The sequence below is a fragment of the Myodes glareolus genome, chromosome 3 (assembly GCF_982192425.1).
Source record: "Myodes glareolus chromosome 3, mMyoGla1.1, whole genome shotgun sequence".
Lineage (NCBI taxonomy): Eukaryota > Metazoa > Chordata > Mammalia > Rodentia > Cricetidae > Myodes > Myodes glareolus.
In genome coordinates, this window is record NC_142028.1 from 60968174 (window position 1) to 60989781 (window position 21608).

The 21608-nt window shown below is 42.7% G+C and overlaps 1 protein-coding gene across 2 annotated transcripts in view; it reads left to right on the top strand.

The window, feature by feature from the left end:
• Arid1a (AT-rich interaction domain 1A) overlaps nt 1-21608 on the top strand; it is a 76683-nt gene that overhangs the window by 41706 nt on the left and 13369 nt on the right. For both annotated transcript variants that reach the window (XM_048434071.3, XM_048434070.3), the window contains exons 5-10: nt 17458-17698; nt 17953-18042; nt 18736-18903; nt 19549-19861; nt 20506-20651; nt 20749-20858. In XM_048434071.3, the coding sequence (XP_048290028.1) occupies nt 17458-17698; nt 17953-18042; nt 18736-18903; nt 19549-19861; nt 20506-20651; nt 20749-20858 (1068 nt within the window). The remainder of the gene's footprint in view (nt 1-17457; nt 17699-17952; nt 18043-18735; nt 18904-19548; nt 19862-20505; nt 20652-20748; nt 20859-21608) is intronic.

The following is a 21608-nucleotide window of genomic DNA, read 5'->3' on the forward strand; positions in this document are numbered from 1 at the left end:
ACATAATGAAAATATACATTACTGAGCCATATTTGAGAGATTTTGATTCAGTTGGTGTAAGGTCATATACCAAAGTTTGCATTTTTTTTTTTAGTTGTTATTGTTGATTCCACTTTAAAATGCCACAGTTGGAACACACTGCACTAGGTAGAGTTTTTTGTTTTGTTATTTTCTTTTGAGGTAGGGTTTCTGGAGTTGGTTTCTCTGTAGTTTTGGGGCCTGTCCTGGAACTTGTAGACCAGACAGGCCTCGTCCAACCAGACAATGAGTTGAAAATGGCTCAGTTGGTAGACTGCTTACATTTCAAGCATAAGGACCTGAGTTTGAGCCCCAGCATCCATGTAAAAGGTGGCCAGTGTTTAATGATCCCGGCACTGGGGAGGTAGAGACAAGAACCCTGGCCTGCTAATCCAGCACGTTCTGGCCAACGAGAGACTCTGTCTCTAAAAATAAGGTGGATGGCACTTCTGAAATACAATATCCCAAATTGTTCTCTATCTTCTCTTGCCTCTCTCTTCTTTTTCCTAACCCCTAATTTAGAAGCAACAGACTTGTCTTGAAGCTGTGGCCTCAGAACAGCTTATTCTTGGGTTAGCCCTTGTGCTGCATAACTAATACTCAGTGAGCTCTCCTCTGCTCTGGGACACTTGTCACTGGTCCTCTTCCATTGTATTTCCTTAGTAAGGCCACCAAATCTAGTTCTACCTCAGAAAAGGATTTTGAGGGACTGAGAGGTGGCTCAGCCCATTACTGCACAGACGCTATCTCAGCTCCATCCCCAGAATTTGAGTAATGTAGAGGAAGAGTAACCAATTCTACATTGTCTTCTGTCCTTCACTCTTGTGCCGCGGCATTTGCACATCCACACGCAGGTACCATACATGCAATAAAACTAAATTAAAATTTTAGGAAGGACTAGAAAAGCCTTTTGCATCTATTCTGTTCTTATTGCTAACCTCCAGGTCCCTATTAACTTCTCACTTGTCTTGCTATAGGCTCTTAGTTTTTTGTTTTGTTTTGTTTTTGGTTTTTTGTGTTTTTTTTCCCCTTCTAAGAGTGTCCATAACAGTGTACCAGAGGGATGGGGAGGTGGGGAGGAGGCCCTGGACATGTCACTGCTTGCTTCTTTAAAAACTCTTGACCACCTATTGTCTATATGGTTTTTGTCTTTTAAGACAGGGTTTCTCTGTGTATCTCTGACTGTTCTAGAACTCATTCTGTAGACCAAGCTGACCTTGAATTCACAGAGACCCTCTTGCCTCTGCCTCCCTGAGTGCTGGGTTTAAAGGCGTGTGCCACCACCACCCAGCTTTATCTATAGGTTTAATGTTACAACATAAAATTTCTTTTGTGTTCTATAGGATAAGGATGGATATGCGTATGTGTATGCGTGGACATCTTTATCTCATCGTCTCTAGCCACTTAAAAGCTGAAATTGCAGATCTATGCTAACAGGCACAGGACACAAAGGAGATTGTTATTTATCTAAAAAATGTATTCTTGATGTGTGTGTTTGCATACATGCATATATGGGTGTCTGCAGCTCAAGTTATAGGTGTTTATAAAGTGCCATGTGGATTCTGGCAAGTGAATCAGATTCTATACAAGAGCAGCAAGTGCTCTTCTGCTGGGCCAGTCTTCTAGCTCCCACTTTTTGATATATTTTGTAGGTAAAATTTCCATTTCTGGATTAAAACCTGGCACACATTTAACTATAGCTATGATAGAAAGGAAATAGTTACTAAAGATTGTCTGTGAATGACTTCTCTTGGAATCAAAACCCAGGATTCTGGTCAGCTTTTCTTGAGGAAAACTTGCAACAGAAGAGCAGGTGCCTGAACTGTCTCTTGATGAGTGCTGTCAGTTTGCTGAAGTCTGAGATCCTTTTATGACCACACAGATGGGCTTGATGGCACAGGCTGTAATCTCAGCTATTTGCGAGGCTGAGGCCAGGAGATTCCAAGTTCAAGGCCTGCCCAAATAACTTAATGAGATTTTAGCTGAATAAGTGAAGTTGTGAATGACTTTAATTTTAGTACTCAGATGCAGGTGAATCTCCATAGTGAGTTCCAGAAGCCGAGTGTGCTCTAGAGTAGATATATCTTTGATGTTGGAAAGAAAAAGTGTAACTGACCAAAGAGGACAATAAGAGCGTGGAATGGGCGCACTGAAGACATAGAGCATGTTTGGACAGTCTTCTTGGAGTGGGAAGTAATAGAGAGGAGGAGCTTTAGACCACAAGGTTGGAGCCCTTGGGGTCTGCTGTTAAAGGCCTGCAGAAGGCATTTGTTTTGAGGTGCTGTTTACTTTCTTTTTAAAAAAGAAAACAAGTAGTGTGCATTGTGGCTGAAAAGCCTCAGGTCAGAATAAGGGAGTACAAAAAGTTAAACTTGGTTCTCGCAAGAGCTAAGGTCTGCTCCTTCTACTGTTTGCATAGTCACATGCGAGAAAGAATTTATAGACTTGAAAATAAATGTGCTGTTCTTGGCGCACAATTTAAAAACATTGATTATCCAGTTAGGTCTTTGGAGGGTAGAGAAAAGGAGGGAAAAGGTATCTATCTCATCTTTCTGGCCAAGTGCCATTTTTATGTTACAGAGTAATTAGTTTTAGTAAGATCCAGAAACATGCCTAGTTACAAGTCATAGATGAAAGACTAAAACCTAGATAGGAGTAATTCTGGGTGGTGCTGGAGAGCTGTCTTGCATGGTAGTTAACAGTTAAACCACAGAATGAAGTAGACCTCAGGGGCTAGGATTAGAGTATAGAGAAAGGAGCCAGATGGAGCCCTGAACAGTGCCTGTAGTCACCAGGTGGATGCAGCCAACAGAGATTGGCATGATCGGCATAGGACCAGGATTGTATATTTCTGGAGCCAAAGGAAAAGGGAAAATAGTCCGTATCAAGGCAAACAGACAGGTGGGTTGTCATGAAGCATTTTTATGGGTATCCTTTTTACATAGGAAAAGGAAATGAACAGAGGAATAGTGAAGAGCCCTCTTGTTTCTCCCCGCTCTCCTTCCCACCCTCTCTTGTTTCATGTAGCTAACCCTGGCTAGCCTAAAACATGATGATGATCCTTAGTTTCTGAGTCCTGGGTATTACAGGTGCTCCACACCACACAGTAAAGAGAGTGATAGGCACTGAACAGGAGAGGTGGCTGAGTCAGCCCAGATCCCCTGCTTCATTAGTATAGGACAGAAGACAAAAGGGTAAAGATGCTAGCAGACTGATTATAGAATCTGGAGGAAAAAAATCTGATGCTCCTGGCTTAGCTTATGGAGGCCTCTCTGCCCTGCCTGAGAACTTGGTTTAAAAGGCTGTTGATGGGACCTGGCAGTGGTGGCACACACTTTTAGTCCCAGCACTCAGGAGGCAGAGGCAGGCAGATCTCTGAGTCTACAGTGCAGCCAAGCCAACACAAGAGAAACCATGTCTCAACACCACTCCCTCAAATACAAAGAGCCTTCTGGCAAAGATCTAAATACTGTATCCCTGACTTGGTAGGAGTGAGTGTTATAATGCCAAGATGAATCAGAAAGAGGAATTTCTAACTGCCTTTAGATATTATGTTAAGTGGGCTTGAGATGGCTCAGTGATTAAGAATATTTGTTGCTCTTACTGAGGACTCATCTTAAGTTCCTAGCACCTACAGGATTCATGCTCGGGATCCAACACCCTCTTCTGACCTGAGGCACAAGGTGTTCGTGTGGTACAGATACAAACATAGAGGCAAAATGTTTGGACAAATAAAATAAATATAAAAAGTTAAAAAAAAAAAGATTTCACTGACGAATGTCCCAGTTTGTATTATGTGTTCTAGAAAGGGGAAAGTCTAGGGAGGAACGCTATCTTACAGATTCTGAATCTAGAAAGGTAGGAAGGAGACCTGAAAACAGCTACAGTCCAAATCTGTGGTCCCAGGAAGCAGGAATTGAAATAGACCCATTTCTTTTTATCTCTGAAAAATAAAAAAGTCAAAATCAAAATTTAAATCTAGCTCTGATATTTCAAATAAAGCACTTAATCATGCCTCCCAGTATAATGTCATAGATAAACGAATCATGTTTTGTTTGTCAAGATAATTTCCTCTGTGTTTCAGTGTTCTTGATTTTTTTAAGTTATTTATTTATGTGCTTATTTATTTTTTATTTATTTTTTTATTTGTGGCAGGGTTTCTTTGTTGCCCTGACTATCCTGGAACTCAGTCCGTAGATCAGGCTGTCTTACAACTCAGATTCTGTTGCCTCTCTGTCTGGGATTAAAGGCATGTGCCACCCTGCCCGACTGATTATTTACTTTTATTTTACGTACATTAAGTATTTTGTTGTGTGTGTCTGTGTGAAAGTGTTAGATACCCTGGAACTAGAGTTGTAGACAATCGTGAGCTGTTGTATGGGTGCTGGGCATTGAACCAGGATCCTCTGGAAGAGCAGCCAGTGCTCTTAACCACTGAGCCATCTTTCCAGGATTGTGTTTTTTGAATTTTTACTTCCTTTTATTTGTATGGGTGTTCTTGTGTACCACATGCATGTTGCTACCTGCAGGAGACAGAAGACTGTGCCCTCAGTTCCCGTGGGGCTGGAAGTTAAACCCAGACCCACCAAAAAAATAGCCAATATTCTTAATTTCTCAGTTGTCTGTTTAGCCCATCGTAGTCTTATCTCCGATCTCAAACCCTCATGCCTCTGTCTCAGTGTGTTGGTGTTATAGGTGTGTGCCACCACACCATACACTCTGCCAGAACACATTTATTTGAGTTGTCCTAATGGAAGATCAGTGGGTGATTTGCACTTCACAGTTGTTTATTATGTATGTGTCTGTGAGCATTCTCAAATACCACAGTGCTTCCTGCAGGTCATAACAATTTTTGGAGTTTCCACTAAGTGACCCCTAGGGATCTAGTTAAGGTCCCTCGGGCTTCTTCTACCTGCTAGTCGTCTTGCTGACCTGCATTTCACTTCTGTTTTCCCAGATCTTGTGAATCCCAGATGATAAGACATGAAAGGGCAACTGAAGGGAGCTGTCCCCCAGGGTGACCTGTAGAAATTGCTTGAGGAAGGAACAGTCTGGAGAACTGCAGAGAATAGGCATTGGGTGGGAGCAGACCCCTGTATTACAAAGCATCTCCCTGCTACTCAAAGTATTGTCCTGTGGTATGGAAATTGTTTGGGAATGCAGTTTCTGAGGCATCATCCCTGATCTATTGGTCTTTTTTTAAAATTGTTACATATACATGTATCTATATCTAAAATTCAACCTGCTTAGTCTGTATAGTTACTTGTGTATAACAGTTTACAGAATAAACATTTCTAAACATTTTTTAAAATTTTATTTATGTATTTTATGTATGAGTCCTCTGCGTGTGTGCCTGCTTGCCAGAAGAGGGTGTCAGATCCTATTATAGATGGTTGTGATCTGCCATGTGGTTGCTGGGAATTGAACTCAGGACCTCTGGAATTTCATCCGGGGCTCTTAACTGCTGAGCCATCTCTCCAGCCTCATATGTTTATATTTTCAGAAGTGCAATTTGGCATTGGATAACTAATTGTGTTCTTCCCTGGAGAAGAATATTTTTGTTACTCTTCCTTTGTTTGTGGTTTTTTGTCTTCAGTTGTTGCTTCATAGTTTTTTCCTCCTCTTGTTAAATGCCTTTGGTGTTGTCCTGTTCCGGTCAGATTTGGCAGCCATGTTGGTGACTCTTCATGGGAGTTGCTTCTGACATTTCTAGGAGACACAAATCTCCAGCAAATCCCGTCCTTGGTGCTTGCAATCACTCTGTGCCCTCGGTTCCTGGGCTTTGGGGGGAGGGATTGTGTTGTCAATGTGTCCTTTGAGATCATTTTGTTTTAGACAGGGTCTTACTATGCAGCCTTGGCTGACCTGAAACTTGAAGAGATCTGCTTCTCTATTGCCTGCCTCTACCTTTAGAGTGCTGGAACCAAAGGTGTCACCACCACACCTGGCTGTCTTAACTCTAAAGAATCCATTTTTGTTTAATGATTTAGAAGCCCTTAATTAGGAATTTTTAAAGAAATAATTTCAAAAGAAATAAAGAAACACCACACTGGAGACTTTAGAATGCAGTACAATTTACTGACCATGTAAATAGTCTCAAGTTATAAGATAGCATAGCTTGATTATGGATGCTTTTGAGATCCTGGCTCAGGGGCTCAGCTCCTAGCACCATTCTGCAGCCTCTGCTATGCCTTAAACGCTCTCATAATTCCTGGTTTGTTTGGTTGTTTTGACTTATTATTTATTTATTTAGCTGCATTTCTTTTGTTTGAGATGTTTTTATTTCTTCGTGTCTGTTTCTATTTGTTGTTTTGTTATGTAACAGATACTGGACTGGAACTCTGTATCCTAGCCTGTCCTTGAACCCCTGTCCTGCCTCCTAAGTACTGGGATTACTTGTGGACAACATGCTCAGCCCTTTGTTCTTAAAGACCATATAGATTTCTACTGTGGTTTCAAACCTCCACTGAAATGTCTTCTCTGGGACATACACCTTCATTTTTGGTGTTGGCATAACATCATGCCTCTTACCTCTACTTGAATACTTCAAATTTTGTGACCTTTGTTACCTGCTGAGTTTAGATATGTATTCAGTCAGCCTTTATGAAATGATCCTAGATAATGCTACCTAGCTGAGCTTAGAGGCCAGCTTTTTTGTGCTCTATCCTGTGAATGCTTAAAAGTTTGGGAGATTTGAAGGATTTTAATCATGCTGTTTTTATTCCCTTTTGTTCTTTTCCTAGTAAGAGAGAGTTAACAGTCCTTGCCTAAGATTTCCTGGTTTATACTTTAAGGGTGACAAATACTGGGAGCAGTTTTAGTAAACAAAAGGGTGATCTGTTACCTCACCATCCATCCAGGCCACATCTGGAATTGAACCAGAATGCTCTCACAGCCTTGAAAAGGAATTCCTACCCCCACCTTCATTCTGCCAGGTCTGCTGAGACTGCTCAGAGCAGGGTGTACCATGTATTTGTAGCCAGTCTTTTCTAGAACGCTTTGCTCTCTGGCAGAGCCAACCAATCCACTTCTTGTTTTAGTCACGCTGCTCTAGCCCTGATACCGCCTGGTGCCTTTCGGGGCCTGTGCTGCACATTACTGCATGCTTGTCCCTGGGCCCATTTCCTGTTTCTATTCTAGTCTCTGGTGACTGAGCTATGCTTCCTGCCTGTGTGTCTCACACAGATTCTTGTTGCTGGAACCTTTTGTTTTCTTTAGAACAACCTCAACTTGAGAAGCTGCTGAACTTTTTAATATGGTGGCTCCTGAGTTGGTCAGACCTAAGAGGGCTGATGGGAAGAATACCATATGTCTTTGACTTGTTTTTCAGTTTGTCCCTAGACTGCAAGTGGAAGCTATAGTCCAGAAACTTAACTATGGGGCTCTCTTCCCTACCCATTGAGTGCTCTAGGTTGTTAGGACCACAGTTCCGTGTTGTGTGCACCGCTGCTTACAAACATGCTTTCTACCATTGAGGAAGGCACGCGGTTATCCTCCTAGTGCTGTCTTTAGAACAGCCTATAGAGAACATAGGAATGGAAAGCTTGCCTGCCAGAGTCTAACTATGTAACCTTGGCTGACCAAGCCTGGGATTAAAAATTCTGGGCCTAAAGGCATGCACCACTATACCAGTTCAAGTCTACCCCCCCCCCATGTATACATGTATAACCTCCCCACATACACATACGCAGCCCAGCTTAAAATGGGAAAGAGTGTGCAGGGAGGTTGTAAAAAGAGGGAAAGGAGGCTATTCTAGACTGATATATTTAAAGGACTTCCCTCCTACCCCCAAGAAAAGCATTTGCTTGACAGAATGTGCTCTGATTTAAATCTGTACTATTTCCTGTGTAGCTACTCTCGTGGGGTCACTTCAATACTGAAGCGGAGTGTTTAGTGCTGAGCCCTGTGCCTGGGTATGGTTATAGAGAAACATTTAATAACAAGGAAAGGATTGAGGGACGTGATCTCATATAGAGACTTTAGAAACAGACTGCAAACTTAACCTCGGTTTGACCCAGAGGATATTTGACTGATTATTCAGGTCCCCTCTTTCCAAAGATCTGTGATCCGGGAATCACTAGATTAGAATCAAAAAGCAACAGTTGCAGTCGGCCAAGATGGTACCTACACAGCTTTAATCCCAGCACTCCGGAGGCAGAGGCAGGCAGATCTCTGAGTTCAAGGCCAGCCTGGTCTCAGAGTGAGTTCCAGAATAGTCAGGGCTGTTAAACAGAAAAACTCTTGTATCAGAATACCAAAAGCAAACAAATGAGAAAACAGCACTGCCAGAAGCAGTACCTAGTTAAGTAGAGGATAGAACCAGAATGATCCTGCAGAGATGAATGGAGGTGTGGTCTTGGATACACTTTTGATCGTATCTCAAGATATGCTAAAAAAATTAACAGAACCTGAACTGTGTATGGAGCTTATCTTCAACAATAAGCTTTTCAATTTCTTTAAAATTTCGTTTTAGTTTTAACTTACACAGTTAGGAAAAAGGTAAGATATGGGCAGAATGAGTATTAACCACACTGACAACCACCGTTGTCCTCCGACTTCCCATTTCCCACTTTACATATGGAGAAATTAGATCCAGAAAAGATGAAGGGCTAGAGGATAAATATATTAAGAGAAAACGTGGGGTTCTCTCACTTCCGGTGCATTATTTTTACTATTGGCACCAGTTCCTACAAAGAAACAGCAGTGAGATCCTTTAAAGGAATAGGTGGACCTCAGAGGGTAAGGGAATGAGAGGGAATGCTAGGTATTCAGAAACTGCTTTGAGAACAGAAAGGAAGCGTGGAAGAGACTAGGGGTGGCATTTCTAGGTAAAGAGCAGAGATGCTGTAGCTTCTGAATTTAGGTCTGTTCTCTGGGAAGATGTAAGAAGCATTTACTCTGGAAGCAACGAGGTCATCAAACCCAGAGTCTTCTGAATTTCTGAGTTGGCTCATGGGTGAGTCTGGCGCCTTTGTGTCACGGTACTGAAGCGCCGTACTCAAAGTCCATTTCTGACACTTTTATAATCTTCTGCAGAGCATACCAACCCAAACCAGAAAGCCAGCCCAGAAATACATGGTTACCGTTATTTTGTTTGTTGGGAGTGTGGTGGGGTGGTTGACCTTTTGGAAGTATAAGCCAAGTATTTCTATCTAGAAATACCTTCTTTGTAAAGAAACTACCGGGGACTCCCTTCAGCTAAGCTTAGAATCTGTCAGATTTAGTCTAGAAGGAAAGACCCTTGGCGTGGAGTCATCTTTTTTATGTCTAAGCACTTGCTGTCCATCTGTATGCTGTGTTGAGCCCACACAGTATGTTCTGGTACTGTCCATCACCTCCTGTGGTTCCGTCTTCCTCACATAGTACCAGCATGGAACTGACAAGTATTGTGACATAATCTTTGATTACCATGAAGTAGAGGCCACCTCCAAGTTGGTAGCGTCCTTCCCATTTGACATTTTCCAAGGATCCTGAGGAGCCATGCCTTTTCAAAGGTGGGAACCTAGGGGTTGAAGGCTTGAGAATCAGCAGATCTGTCACGGAAGGCCAGACTTGAATGTTGTCTACTGAGGTGGGTTAAAGTAATTTCCCAGTAGTTTGGGGGCAGGGTAAAAACCAGATTTCAATAAAAGAAATCATGTTGATAGGAGGCAATAAGAATGTTTGGATTTTTCCGCCACATTGTCTTCTAGAACTTGACAAAGACTCCACTGCATTGTTGTCCTGGTTTTAAAGGACACTGAGGTTGGTGACTGTTTTTCTGCCTTCAGAATCTTGTCTATTCCCCATCACCAGATCTACTAATTGTTCTACCCAGATATTTAGACTTTTATCTAGACTGTGGTAGCGAAGATCTCTGACTAATATAAATTTGGAACTTTACAAACTGGAGACTGTCAATCCCTAATTCCAGTTTATGTTCAGCACATTGCTAACTTAGTCTTCCCCAGTTGGCCTTCCATGCTTTCTGGTTGCTGTGGTTCTGAGGGAAGAGTCAGATGGACCTAAGACAACACCCTCTTCCCTGCAAGACTTCTCATGCTCTCTTTGTTCCTCTCATTTTCTTCTCGAGCTCCAGGCCAACACTGATGCTTTTGACAGAGCAGACTGTGTATGCTTAGCCTTCCTAACAGGTTTGACTTGGAGAACAGCGGTTGCTGGGTCCTTTCCTTTTCTAGCTTTCTAATGCTCTTGTTTCCTGCTGGAATTAGCACACCCTATTCCACTAATATGCAGTGCTACAATTCGTGCCCAGGTCTGGTATATAATCCCCACCCCACCCCCGGTCTGTTAACTAGTGATTAACTAATGATTCAAAAAGCACAATAGATTTTGTTCAGTTTTAGTTTTTGGGACAGGGTTTCTCTGTGTACCCTGGCTGGTCTTTAACTCACAGAGATCTACCTGAACACCATAGATGTTTTTGGCCAAGGGGTAGTTAGTTACCAAGTTGATAAGATGTTTCTCTCTGGTTCACATGAGAAACCTTTGAGGGAGACAGGATCCATGTATATAGTTGGGTTTAAATCCTCTAAAGACTACCCCTATGACTGTGGTTCCTTTGAGATGGTATGTGGAATTTTTCTGGGGATAAGGACAGCTATGGAGAGCATCTTCTCATCTCTCCTCTGCCAGCTCCTTGTGTTGGGTGGGGGAACACATACAGATGTTGAGCAGAAGCATTCAATGTGGTTAAACCTCCAACTGAGAAGGTCTGTGGAAGCGAGATTATTGACCCCTTGCGAAATCAATGGCTGCTGTAGTAACCACGCTGCTGTTTGCAGGAGCTTCAAGCATAGAAATGTAAGCAGCGTAACAGTCTTTCCTAAACCCTTTTCTCGGCAGCACCCTCAGCCTCCACCCTGAGTCAGACCTGCCCTGAGATTTGCAGAGGTGAGTTAGAGCACCAGGTCTTTCTTTTGCTGTCCTTACAGTTAGAGTGATGTTTCTTCAGTGATAGCAGCCCTGCCTCCCTCCCAAGAGTCCCTTTCAGACATCTCTTCCTGACTGCTCTGACTCTAGCAACAGCTTCTCTAAGTCTCATGGCAATGTACTTCTCGTTCCTCAGATGGGAGAGTCGCTGTTCTGGATGACAGTACCTGTTCAAACCGTGTATAAAAGGTAGAATGGGACTGGGCAGGGCAGTGAGCTTGAGGACAGCCTGGCCTACAGATCGATTTCCAGGATGACCAGAACTGTTACACAGAGAAACCCTATCCTGAAAATTAGATAGATAGATAGATAGATAGATAGATAGATAGAAAGAAAGAAAGAATGAGGATAGTGATGAGATGACCATTAGACTCCAGAGGGGAAGGTTTTGAGACTATTCATCAGACGCGTTTAACAAGCATCTTGTCTTTTGTGTGACTGGCATTTTCTGGTCACTAATAGTCCAATCCTGCTTAGTTTCTTAGACTCACTGGTGCAGTATAAAAGAGAGGTATATAGTACAGTGCAATCAAAAATGAAAAGCTGGACAGTGGTGATGCACCCCTTTAATCCCAGCACTCAGAAGGCAGAGGCAGGTGGATCTCTGAGTTCTAGGCCAGCCTGGTCTACAAAGCAAGTTCCAGGACAACTAGAACTGTTACACAGAGAAACCCTGTGAAGGGTGGGGGAATGAAGAACTGGGGTGAAGTAGTTGGAGGTTTAGCTCAATGGTGACACTTGCCTAGCAAGCTCTAGACCTTAGGTTTGGTCCTCAGCTCTGGATGTGGCTGGGGATGATTAAGAACCTCACCTGCATAGAGAAGATTATGAACCACGAAGTTATCCTATGCTCCTGATTTAAAGTAGATGTTGTAAAACTAAGTGTGACAGTATACATCTCCTAGATCTCCTATAATCCCAGCACTTTAGAGACTGAGGCAGGAGGACTGCCAATCTGAGCTATTTGAGAGTTTCCGGCCAGCATCAACTATATAATGAAACTCTTTCTCAAAAGTAAAAGAAGAAAATAATAAGATAGATACCTAACAGAATGGCTGGTAGATCTTAGGTGTGTAAAACTAGGTTTTGTTTTTGAAATAGGGATTTCTTTGTGTTGCCATATTTATTGGCCTTGAACGTGGATGTTCCTTCTTCTGTCTCAGGTAGCAAGGACTGTGAGAGCACACTACTGCACCTAGTTGTGACCTTTCCAAGGCTGTGACCTAGAGTTGTTGCATCTATAAGACATTTAAAGAAATTGGTCTCCTTTGTATGAGGAAGAAGTGAGCTAACTTGGTTAGTGTTTAAAGGAATGCTCTTTTGCCCTGTTGGGGAGGGTGGGAGTTAAAGCTTATTTAGTGGCTTTCCTTCATTCAGTAAGGGGCCTTCCCATGTTTTTTGCTTGGGAAATGGGGGTCCCTAAACAAGTCTCACTTTTTCTATAGTTTGAGTGGAGCAAAGTAGGAAGGCTTGCAGTCTAGAAGACAGAAATATCTTGATTTCTTCTCTATCTAAGCCTTATCTTTTTGGTTAATAATAGGATTAGAACAAAGTTGGTCTAGCAGAGGGCTAGACAAAGAAGAAAGAGGCACCCTGTTCTGTGCTTTGATTCATTCCTGGCACTGTATCCAATACCAGCTTGCCTGTTTTAGAAGTGTTTAGAAGTCGTCTCTTCCCCTGCTACCGTTGATTGATAGTGAGGAACAGGGTTTTTTGTTTGTTTGTTTTAAGATAGCATCAAAAAAAAAAAAACCCTATCTTTCTGAGATGGGTTTCACTTTGTAGGTTAGATTGGCCTTGAACTCTTGATCCTCCTTCCTGGGTTATAAGCATGCACCACCATGCTTAAACCTCCATGATCTATTTGTTTTTTAAGTAAGTAAGTAAGTAATTGTCTTGGTCCTTTTTCCTGAGTTTGTTGAATCTGTTGCTTTCCTCTTTCCTTCTGCCCTGTTAGGGTCTCCCACACACACACACACACATTTCTTCTGTGTTCTTGAGGATTTCTTATTCTTCAGCCTGGGAGCAGCTTCCTGTTGTGTCTCTGAATCTGTGGGACTCGACTATGGTAGGGAAACTGACAAACTAACAGTTTCGTTAAGAATTTAGACTTTTCTAATAAGGATTATTCAGAGTACTTGTGTGGCTGTGGATATAACACACACCCTGTACAGGGTAGGATTTACCTGGCTTGCTTTCTCCTCTCCATATTGAGTATCTAGCACATGCAAGTGAGCAATGTCTTCAGCCCGTAGCTAGTTCTGTTACGTTTTACCTGCCAGTAACAGCACAAAGCTAGGTAAAAGTTCCTCAAAACTAAGTAGATGCAAGAACTCCACGAGTATGTGATTGCTAGTCTTATCTTCCTTGCATAGTTCTGTTGGGAGATCATCTTCCTGTTCTCTTTAACCCTAAACTAGTAGCTAACTGTTTCACCGGGAAGCTGGCTCATGGTGGATCTTGTAATTTTTTTTTTTTCCTGTGAGAACTGAGCCCCCAACTCCATCATGAGGTATGGACTGTGATTTCAGGCACGGTTTTGTTGTGGTGTGAAGAGAAGGTGTCAGCTGCTGAATTCTGTTTGTCAGCAGAGCCTGACAAACCCATGCTGGCACGCTCTAGGGCTGGGCAACCAATCACAGCTGGAACAGTTATCGTCATGGAGTCCCTATGGGCTTCCTCTATCAGGTCACATCCCAAAATAACATTGGGCAGTATTTCAAGTGAAGAAATGAAGGCTTTCGGGGCTGTAGCCAGCCTGGAGTGTGAGATTCTGTGTGAAATAGTTGGACCTGCTCCAGCGCTTTTGATCTGCATGGTAGATGAGCAATAAAATTCATGAAACACGTTGGAAACACGTGAGGAAATTCTTCTGGCCTCGTTGCTTCCTTGGAACTGGCAAGGGCACTGAGTGGGCTGATCCTCGCCTCCCATCTCTCAGCAGGATTACACTTGGAGAAGAGCAAACCCAGGGGAAAAGCTTTCTACTAAAGAGGCACTGCTACAGCTCGCTTGGCAACCCCCCCCCCCAAGAAATACTTATTATGTGGGTCTTTTTGGTAGCATTTTAAGAACTTGGGGGTTCTGAAATGCCAAAGGCAGCCCCTACTGGAGAAAATAGGTGCTTAGATTGAGGAAACTGTGCCTGCATGAACATGTTTGTAGAGACCTGACTTGATAGGCACACTGGAGGTCTGACTTGACCTCCAGACTTCAGCTTTTTGTGAAACAGGACCTGAAAAACTGGCTTCTTTGTAGAGTAGAAAGCAGAGGTGTGTCCCAAGCAATAAAAGGTCATGAGATCAGTGTAGTATCTGTCCCCACAACAGGGCTGGTTTGGGAGGCAGCTTTTGGAGACTTAAACCCTTATTGCTAATAAAAAAAAAACATTTACCATGTGATTAACGCCGGGACTAATAAATATGTTCAACATTTCCTGCTGCTTGGATGTTATATAATGCTGCTCTTCTTCCCCCCCCCCAATTAGAAAAAAACTAATTTATATGTGTATGGTGAATGTTTGTGAGTGAGGTTTGTCTGTGTTTATGTATGTAGCTGTATGTGGTGGCATTTTATTTGTATTTTAATAAAGCTTCCCTGAAGATCAGAGAGTAAAACAGCTTCATTGGTCAGCCTTACAGACCAGACAGTGGTGACACGCATCTTTAATCCCAGTAGCCACACTAGTTGCCATAGAAACCTGGTGGTACATGCCTTTAATCCCAGCACTCAGAAGGCATAGGTAGGTGGATCTCTGTGAGATTGAGGCCAACCTGGTCTACATGAACTGGTTCCAGGACAGGCTCCAAAGCAACACAGAGAAACCCTATCTTAAGAAATAAAGAAAAAGAAAGAAAATTCCAGACTGAGCCTGGTACAGTGACATTTATCTATAGATACAGGCAGGGGATCAGAAATTCAAAGTCACACTTAGTCCAACCTGAACTGCACTGCATGGCACTGTATCAAGAGAGGGTGGGGAGAGGGAGGAAAGGGGTGCTCACTCACAGAGTGAGTCCCAGACTAGCCCGTGAGAAGTAGAGGCCAGGAAGATTGGGAAATTCTAGGTCAGCCTTTGGTGCTTTAGGAGTTTGAGGCTAACCTGGGCTATATGAGACCCTCTCAAATGATGAGAAAAAAGAAATGGGGGAGGGGAGGGTGTTGGATCATGACAGGGTGAAACACAAATGCCTTGCAAAGTAACAGCTGGTCAGATACTAACTGCTGTTAATATTGGCTCTTGCTCTTTCTGATTCTTAAGTGTTCTGCTTAGAATCATTTCAAACCAATGTTCTCTGTGCTGAGCAGTTACCGTTTGACAAAAATATAACAATTTGTTAAGTTGGTTTTAGACCAATCAAGAGAGAGATCAAATTAATACTTCCATATTCCCTGGTACATTCTATGGTTGTGTATCCTATCTGACACGGGGCTATTATTGACAGTAGCTTTTTTAGCATTTTATGAAAACTGACAACACTCTTCAGAATGTGTAGGCTGTTTCTGGACTCACATAGCCAAGGCTGAGCAATTACCTATTAGGTCTGTAATGAACTCTGCTCTTTAACAGAAGTGCAGCTGAACTGTCTTCTGACCTGTAGCCTTGCTGTGTGTCCTGGACATTTGTCTACTTTCTCAGTTCTTCCTAAAGTCTCTAAGGACATAGGCCATCTACTATTGAGGGCAGCAAAAAGATATTCAAGAGGGCCTTAGGCATTATCTGAAATGTGTTTACTGAGATAATGTTTGTATTTTACTTGTATAAATACAAACAGTCCAGAAAGAACACCTAATTTTTCAAAGCCAGATGAACAGAACCAGATTTCGGGTTTGGAGGCTAAAGAGGAAGTTTCTACCTGCCAGGCATGTAAACCTTAGCTTGATCTCTAGAACCCATATCAGAAAGAGCCAGGCACATACCTTTAATACCTTCAGCACTCAGAGGCAGAAGCAGGTGGATCTCTGAGTTTGAGGGAAGCCTGGTCTACAGAGCAAGTTCCAGGGTCGCTAAGGCTACTTACGAAACCCTTTCTCAAAAAACAGATAAACACTATTAGGCGTGGTAGTACACACGCTTTTGTAAAACTGGTGCCAGGGAGGCAAAGACAGATAAGACAGATAGATCCCGAGACTTGCTGGCTAGCCATCTTAGTCTCCTTTTTCAGTTCCAGTTCCATTTGAAGACTTTGTCTTAAAAAAAAATAAAAAACTGCATAGGAATAGAACTTGGAAGTCAACTCTCATGGTGCATACCTACACTTGTAGGACGTGGAGGTGAAATTCAAAGATATCATCGTCTATATAGTGAATTCAAGACCAACCTTGGCCACATTAGACCCCATCTTAAAAAATAAATAAAATGGGTATTTGATTTTATTATCTTGCAGAATATCCTAATTTCTTATTCCAGTAAACAAGAAGCTCATCTCAGAAACTGCCAGCTTTAAAAGGAGTGAGGACTATAGTGCTTGAGGGAACCCATTGGTACCTCAAACAGAACATTGAGTTTGTTAATTTGGCAAACTTCTGTCCATCAGGAGTCGGAAATTTAGTGCCAGACCTTCTTGGCATTTAAGAGATCTCTTTTCCATGTTCCATATCCTTTCTTTCCTCCTCTATCATGTGTTAGAGAGATTTGGTTGGAAAGAGTCCTTGGGAAATGGAGATTTACAATAGAGTGAGGGCAGGACTAGAGCCGAGAGCACTGGCTGCTCTTCCAGAAGACCCTGGCATGATTCCCAGCACCACATAGCATCTTACAGCTGTCTGTAACTCCAGTTCAGGAGATCCGACACCCTCACACAGACACACATGCAGACAAAACACCAGTGCACAAAAAAATGAAAGGGAAATCATTAGAACAACTTGTAAACAGAACAGTAATGTGAGAGTGGGTACAAGAGTGGCCCAGTCTCACTGAAAGGGCACTTACTCCTCCCAGATGTGTTACGAGGTCTTGGTGGGGGATAGAACAGATCAGAAAACTACGATTTGTAGCCTAGTTACCCATTTTTATAAATAGAAGTTTATTGATACACATACACATTTTCAATGTTTGTGGATACTTGTACTGCAATAACAGAATTATGATAGGTTTCCTCTGGATAACAGATAGATGACTGGTTTTTGTTTTGTTTTGAGATAGGGTCTCCTAATTGGCGTGAACTCTCTGTATAGACCAGCCTGGCCCAAATTTTGTACCCCCACAGCTGTGTGTGTGTCTGTGTGTCTGTGTGTGTGTTCTGTCTTATGACAGGTTCTTCCTATGTAGTCCAGGCTGATCTTAAACTCGCAATCATACTGCCTCAGTTTCTTAAGTGCTAGACTTATAAATGTGAACCACCTTGTTTAGAAGTATTGATAGTTTTGGTCCACAAGGTCCACCAAGTCACAAATACGTTTTTTGTGGTCCTTAAAGAGGTTTTCTATATGCAAACTAGTATTATGACCAAGCATGTAGTGTGTTTGCCCTTCTTTTACTAATTTATATCCTTATGTGTGTTTCAGGATCTATCTGGTTCAATAGATGATCTCCCCATGGGGACAGAAGGAGCTCTGAGTCCTGGCGTGAGCACATCAGGGATTTCCAGCAGCCAAGGAGAGCAGAGTAATCCAGCTCAGTCTCCTTTTTCTCCTCATACCTCCCCTCATCTGCCTGGCATCCGAGGCCCCTCCCCGTCCCCTGTTGGCTCTCCTGCCAGTGTCGCTCAGTCTCGCTCAGGACCACTCTCGCCTGCTGCAGTGCCAGGTACCCTCAAGTACTGGTCTTTGGGAAGAAGGAACACTGGCTGGTCTTGGTGATATAAGGGAACATTGATTCATGTCTGCATGGATTTTCTTAGCATTTGAAAGGGGGAAGTGGGAAAGCTTTGGGTAGATACCTCTTTATATATGACATAGGAAGTGTTAGGCCATTTTCAGCTCCAAATTTACCTCTTAGCTAGAATTAATTTGCAGGCTGAGCCATGGTTCGCTTACTTGTGCTTGTTTTGTCTGGAACAGGCAACCAGATGCCACCTCGGCCACCCAGTGGCCAATCAGACAGCATCATGCATCCTTCCATGAACCAATCAAGCATTGCCCAAGATCGAGGTGAGAACTTGGCGTGGAATAGGGACAGAGGGCTAGCAAGGTCACAAACCATTGATATTGTGACATGATGTTAACTACAAATACACTAGGCCAAATTCATAGCTGTCCCACAGGCTGCAAATTGAATGTATGTGGTACCAAAGCGTTTTCATTACTGCCCTGTGCCATAACTTTGAGAGACCCACGTGGCTGAATGCTTAGAATAATTCCAGCAGCAAGCTGTGAAGTTCCAATGAGCTTGGCCATGTTTGCATCCCCAGCAGTCATTCTGCATGTCTCAGTGCTAACTAGCATTTTGGTAGCTTGCCTAATTTAGTAAGTGTTTTCTGAAGACTCAGCATTAACTTCTTTACTCATTGGATCATTTACATTGTTTGTTTGTTTGGTCAGTGCTCTTTTTCAGTATGAAATATGGGGGTGGTGGTGGCATACGCCTTTAATCCCAGCACTGGGGAGGCAGAGGCTGAGACCAGCCTGGTGTGCTGCATGAGTCCCACGACAATCGGGCTACACAGAGAAAAACTGTCTCAAAGAAAAATTTTGATATGTCTGCCCTCTGTAAATGGCATATCACTTTTAAAGGGGTAAATGACAGTAGCAGATTCAATGCCAAAAAAACAAATCTCAGCAAGATGAGGAAAGTATTTCCTTTGTAGTGAGCAGATAATTATATGGATACTTTCCCACAAATAGGTTATATACAGAGGAACCCTCAGATGCCCCAGTACACTTCCCCTCAGCCCGGCTCGGCCTTATCTCCACGTCAGCCTTCTGGAGGACAGATGCACACAGGCATGGGCTCCTACCAGCAGAACTCCATGGGGAGCTATGGCCCCCAGGGGAGTCAGTATGGGCCACAAGGTAAATGGGCTACCAAGTGAAGGAGACTGAGAAGAGAGGAGAAAACAGCTACTATGGTAACAGCTGGGGCCCTCCTGGCTTACTTACCCAGCCTAGTCCCTGAAGTAGAACAAGACAAGGTTCCATCTTGTCTTCACTTAATTCTGTCACCTTGAAAAATTCTTTGAATTTCTCAGTCAACACAATGATTTACCAGATAAAAGCACTGTGCTGTAAATCTGTGTGTGTTCATAGACACAAACACACACACAAATAACTAAAATGTTTCAGGGGGCAAAAAGAGTATGTAGATAAAAGAAAAAACATTCTATTGGAATCTGAAAGACCTAGATAGTGATAGAGCCAGCCATTATCTGTGCTGAGCAGTCATGTTGGAGTGTGGCTCAGTAATATAACACTTAACTAGTATGCTCAAAGCCGTGCAAATAATCCACAATAAACCCCACTCCCAAATTTGGGAGCAGGACAACAGACGCATATCCTCATATGCTCTTGTCCTCTCCTTTATTACTTTTTGTTTTTAAACCATAGAGCTGTTCATCTCCTGACAAAAATGTTGATTGATTCTCATTGTTTGGAGTTTCAGAGTTGATAAGTACTAGGGGTCACTAACCAAGACTTCTGTCCTCTTTCCCTCCCTCTCAGGAGGCTACCCCAGGCAGCCTAACTATAATGCGTTGCCCAATGCCAACTACCCCAATGCAGGCATGGCTGGAAGTATGAACCCTATGGGTGCTGGAGGTCAAATGCACGGGCAGCCTGGAATCCCACCTTACGGCACACTTCCTCCAGGGAGAATGACTCATGCATCAATGGGCAACAGGCCTTATGGCCCTAATATGGCCAACATGCCACCTCAGGTTGGGTCAGGGATGTGTCCCCCACCAGGGGGAATGAACCGGAAAACTCAAGAATCTGCTGTTGCCATGCATGTTGCTGCCAACTCTATCCAAAACAGGTAAGACTTGGAAAGTGAAGGGTTGTTCATGCACACATTTGGTCCTAGAGCAGAGCTTAATGTGTGTGCATGTACAGATTCATGTACGTATATTTTGAGAGATCTTCAGAGTACTCTTTTCTTATAGTTTAAACACAGACACACATGTGCACACACACACACACACACACACACTTGTTAAGGATCTTAGAGTAAAAATTCATATAGCACAGTATATGTCCAGAACTTATATCTATAGTCCTAACTACTTGGAGTCTGGGCAAGAAAGGATGGGGAAAGAGAATGTTGAATTCCAATTTGAGTGTTTAGCATGACAAATAAATGTTGAAATTGGGCATGTTTTATAGGCCTTTTGCCGTAAAGAGGGCCTTTGAACAGAAATGCAGCAATTTTAGAGGTTGCTTACAGGAAGGTAGGACTTTACTCTCCAAGGATTATACCCCTTCAGTGTTTGGTATATGGAGCTCAAACCTTCCTTGAACCTTTTGTGGGAAATAGAAGATAAGAATAACTAGGTGTGGCCCCAGTCTGGTTTGTGAGACTTAGACTTTTCTGCTCTGATTAGATGATTGCACAACCCTATTTAGCTCATGGCTAAATCTGACCTAACCTTTTGTTGTATTAATTTCCATCGTCTTCCTTAGGCCACCAGGCTACCCGAATATGAATCAAGGGGGCATGATGGGAACTGGACCTCCCTATGGACAGGGGATTAATAGTATGGCTGGCATGATCAACCCTCAGGGACCCCCATATCCTATGGGTGGGACCATGGCCAACAATTCAGCAGGTAAGTATAATTCATTGCTTATCCCAGAAATTTCTTCAAGAATGATCTTTAAGTTGTAACAAAATCTGTTGGACTTGAATGTCTTTCTTTTTTCCAGGGATGGCAGCCAGCCCAGAGATGATGGGCCTTGGGGATGTTAAGTTAACTCCAGCCACAAAAATGAACAACAAGGCAGATGGGACACCCAAAACAGAATCCAAATCTAAGGTAATAATTTTTGTCTTCAGTCCTCTCGGTTTATATCTTACCTTCTTCACCGAATGAAAAGAAGGAAAAATGAAAGAGAATGACAAGAAAAATTTCCATTGTCCCCAACCATAAATAATCCTAGAATAATCACTCCTTCAATTGTTTGAGGTTACCTATAAGATCTCTGTGTAAGTAGCAGCATACTGTCTATCATATTTTAGAGAAAGCACCAGACTCCGCAGTATAGCATGTTCTTATTGATGTTTAGCCTCTTATGTTTATCCACTGATGATAATGTGTGCTGTAGGCAACTGGCTGCCCTTCTCTTCCTAGACTTCCTAGACTCAGAGCAGCAAAAATGGTGGGGATTTCGGTTTTTGACCACCTTGTAGGTTGGATCTAGGTATGCTATTAGGATTGCATGTGTGTGCTCATATGTGTGTACGTGCAAATGCCTATGGATGCCAGAAGAGGATGTCTTTGATCCCTTGGAACTGGAGTTACAGGGACTTGTGAGCCACCTAATTTGGTACCAGACTCCAGTCTTCTAAAAACAATAATCTTGCTTAACTGGTGAGCTCCTGGCTTGTTTATCTGTTTTGTTGGTGCATCAATTGAGACAGGGTCTCACTATGTAGCTCTGGCTGTCCTGGACCTCACTGTGTAGAGTTCTGGGATTAAACGCATGTACCACCATACCTAGTACTTGATTATTTAAAAAAAGAAAAGAAAAGAAAAGAAAAAGAAAGAAACAAAACAACTTGGGTG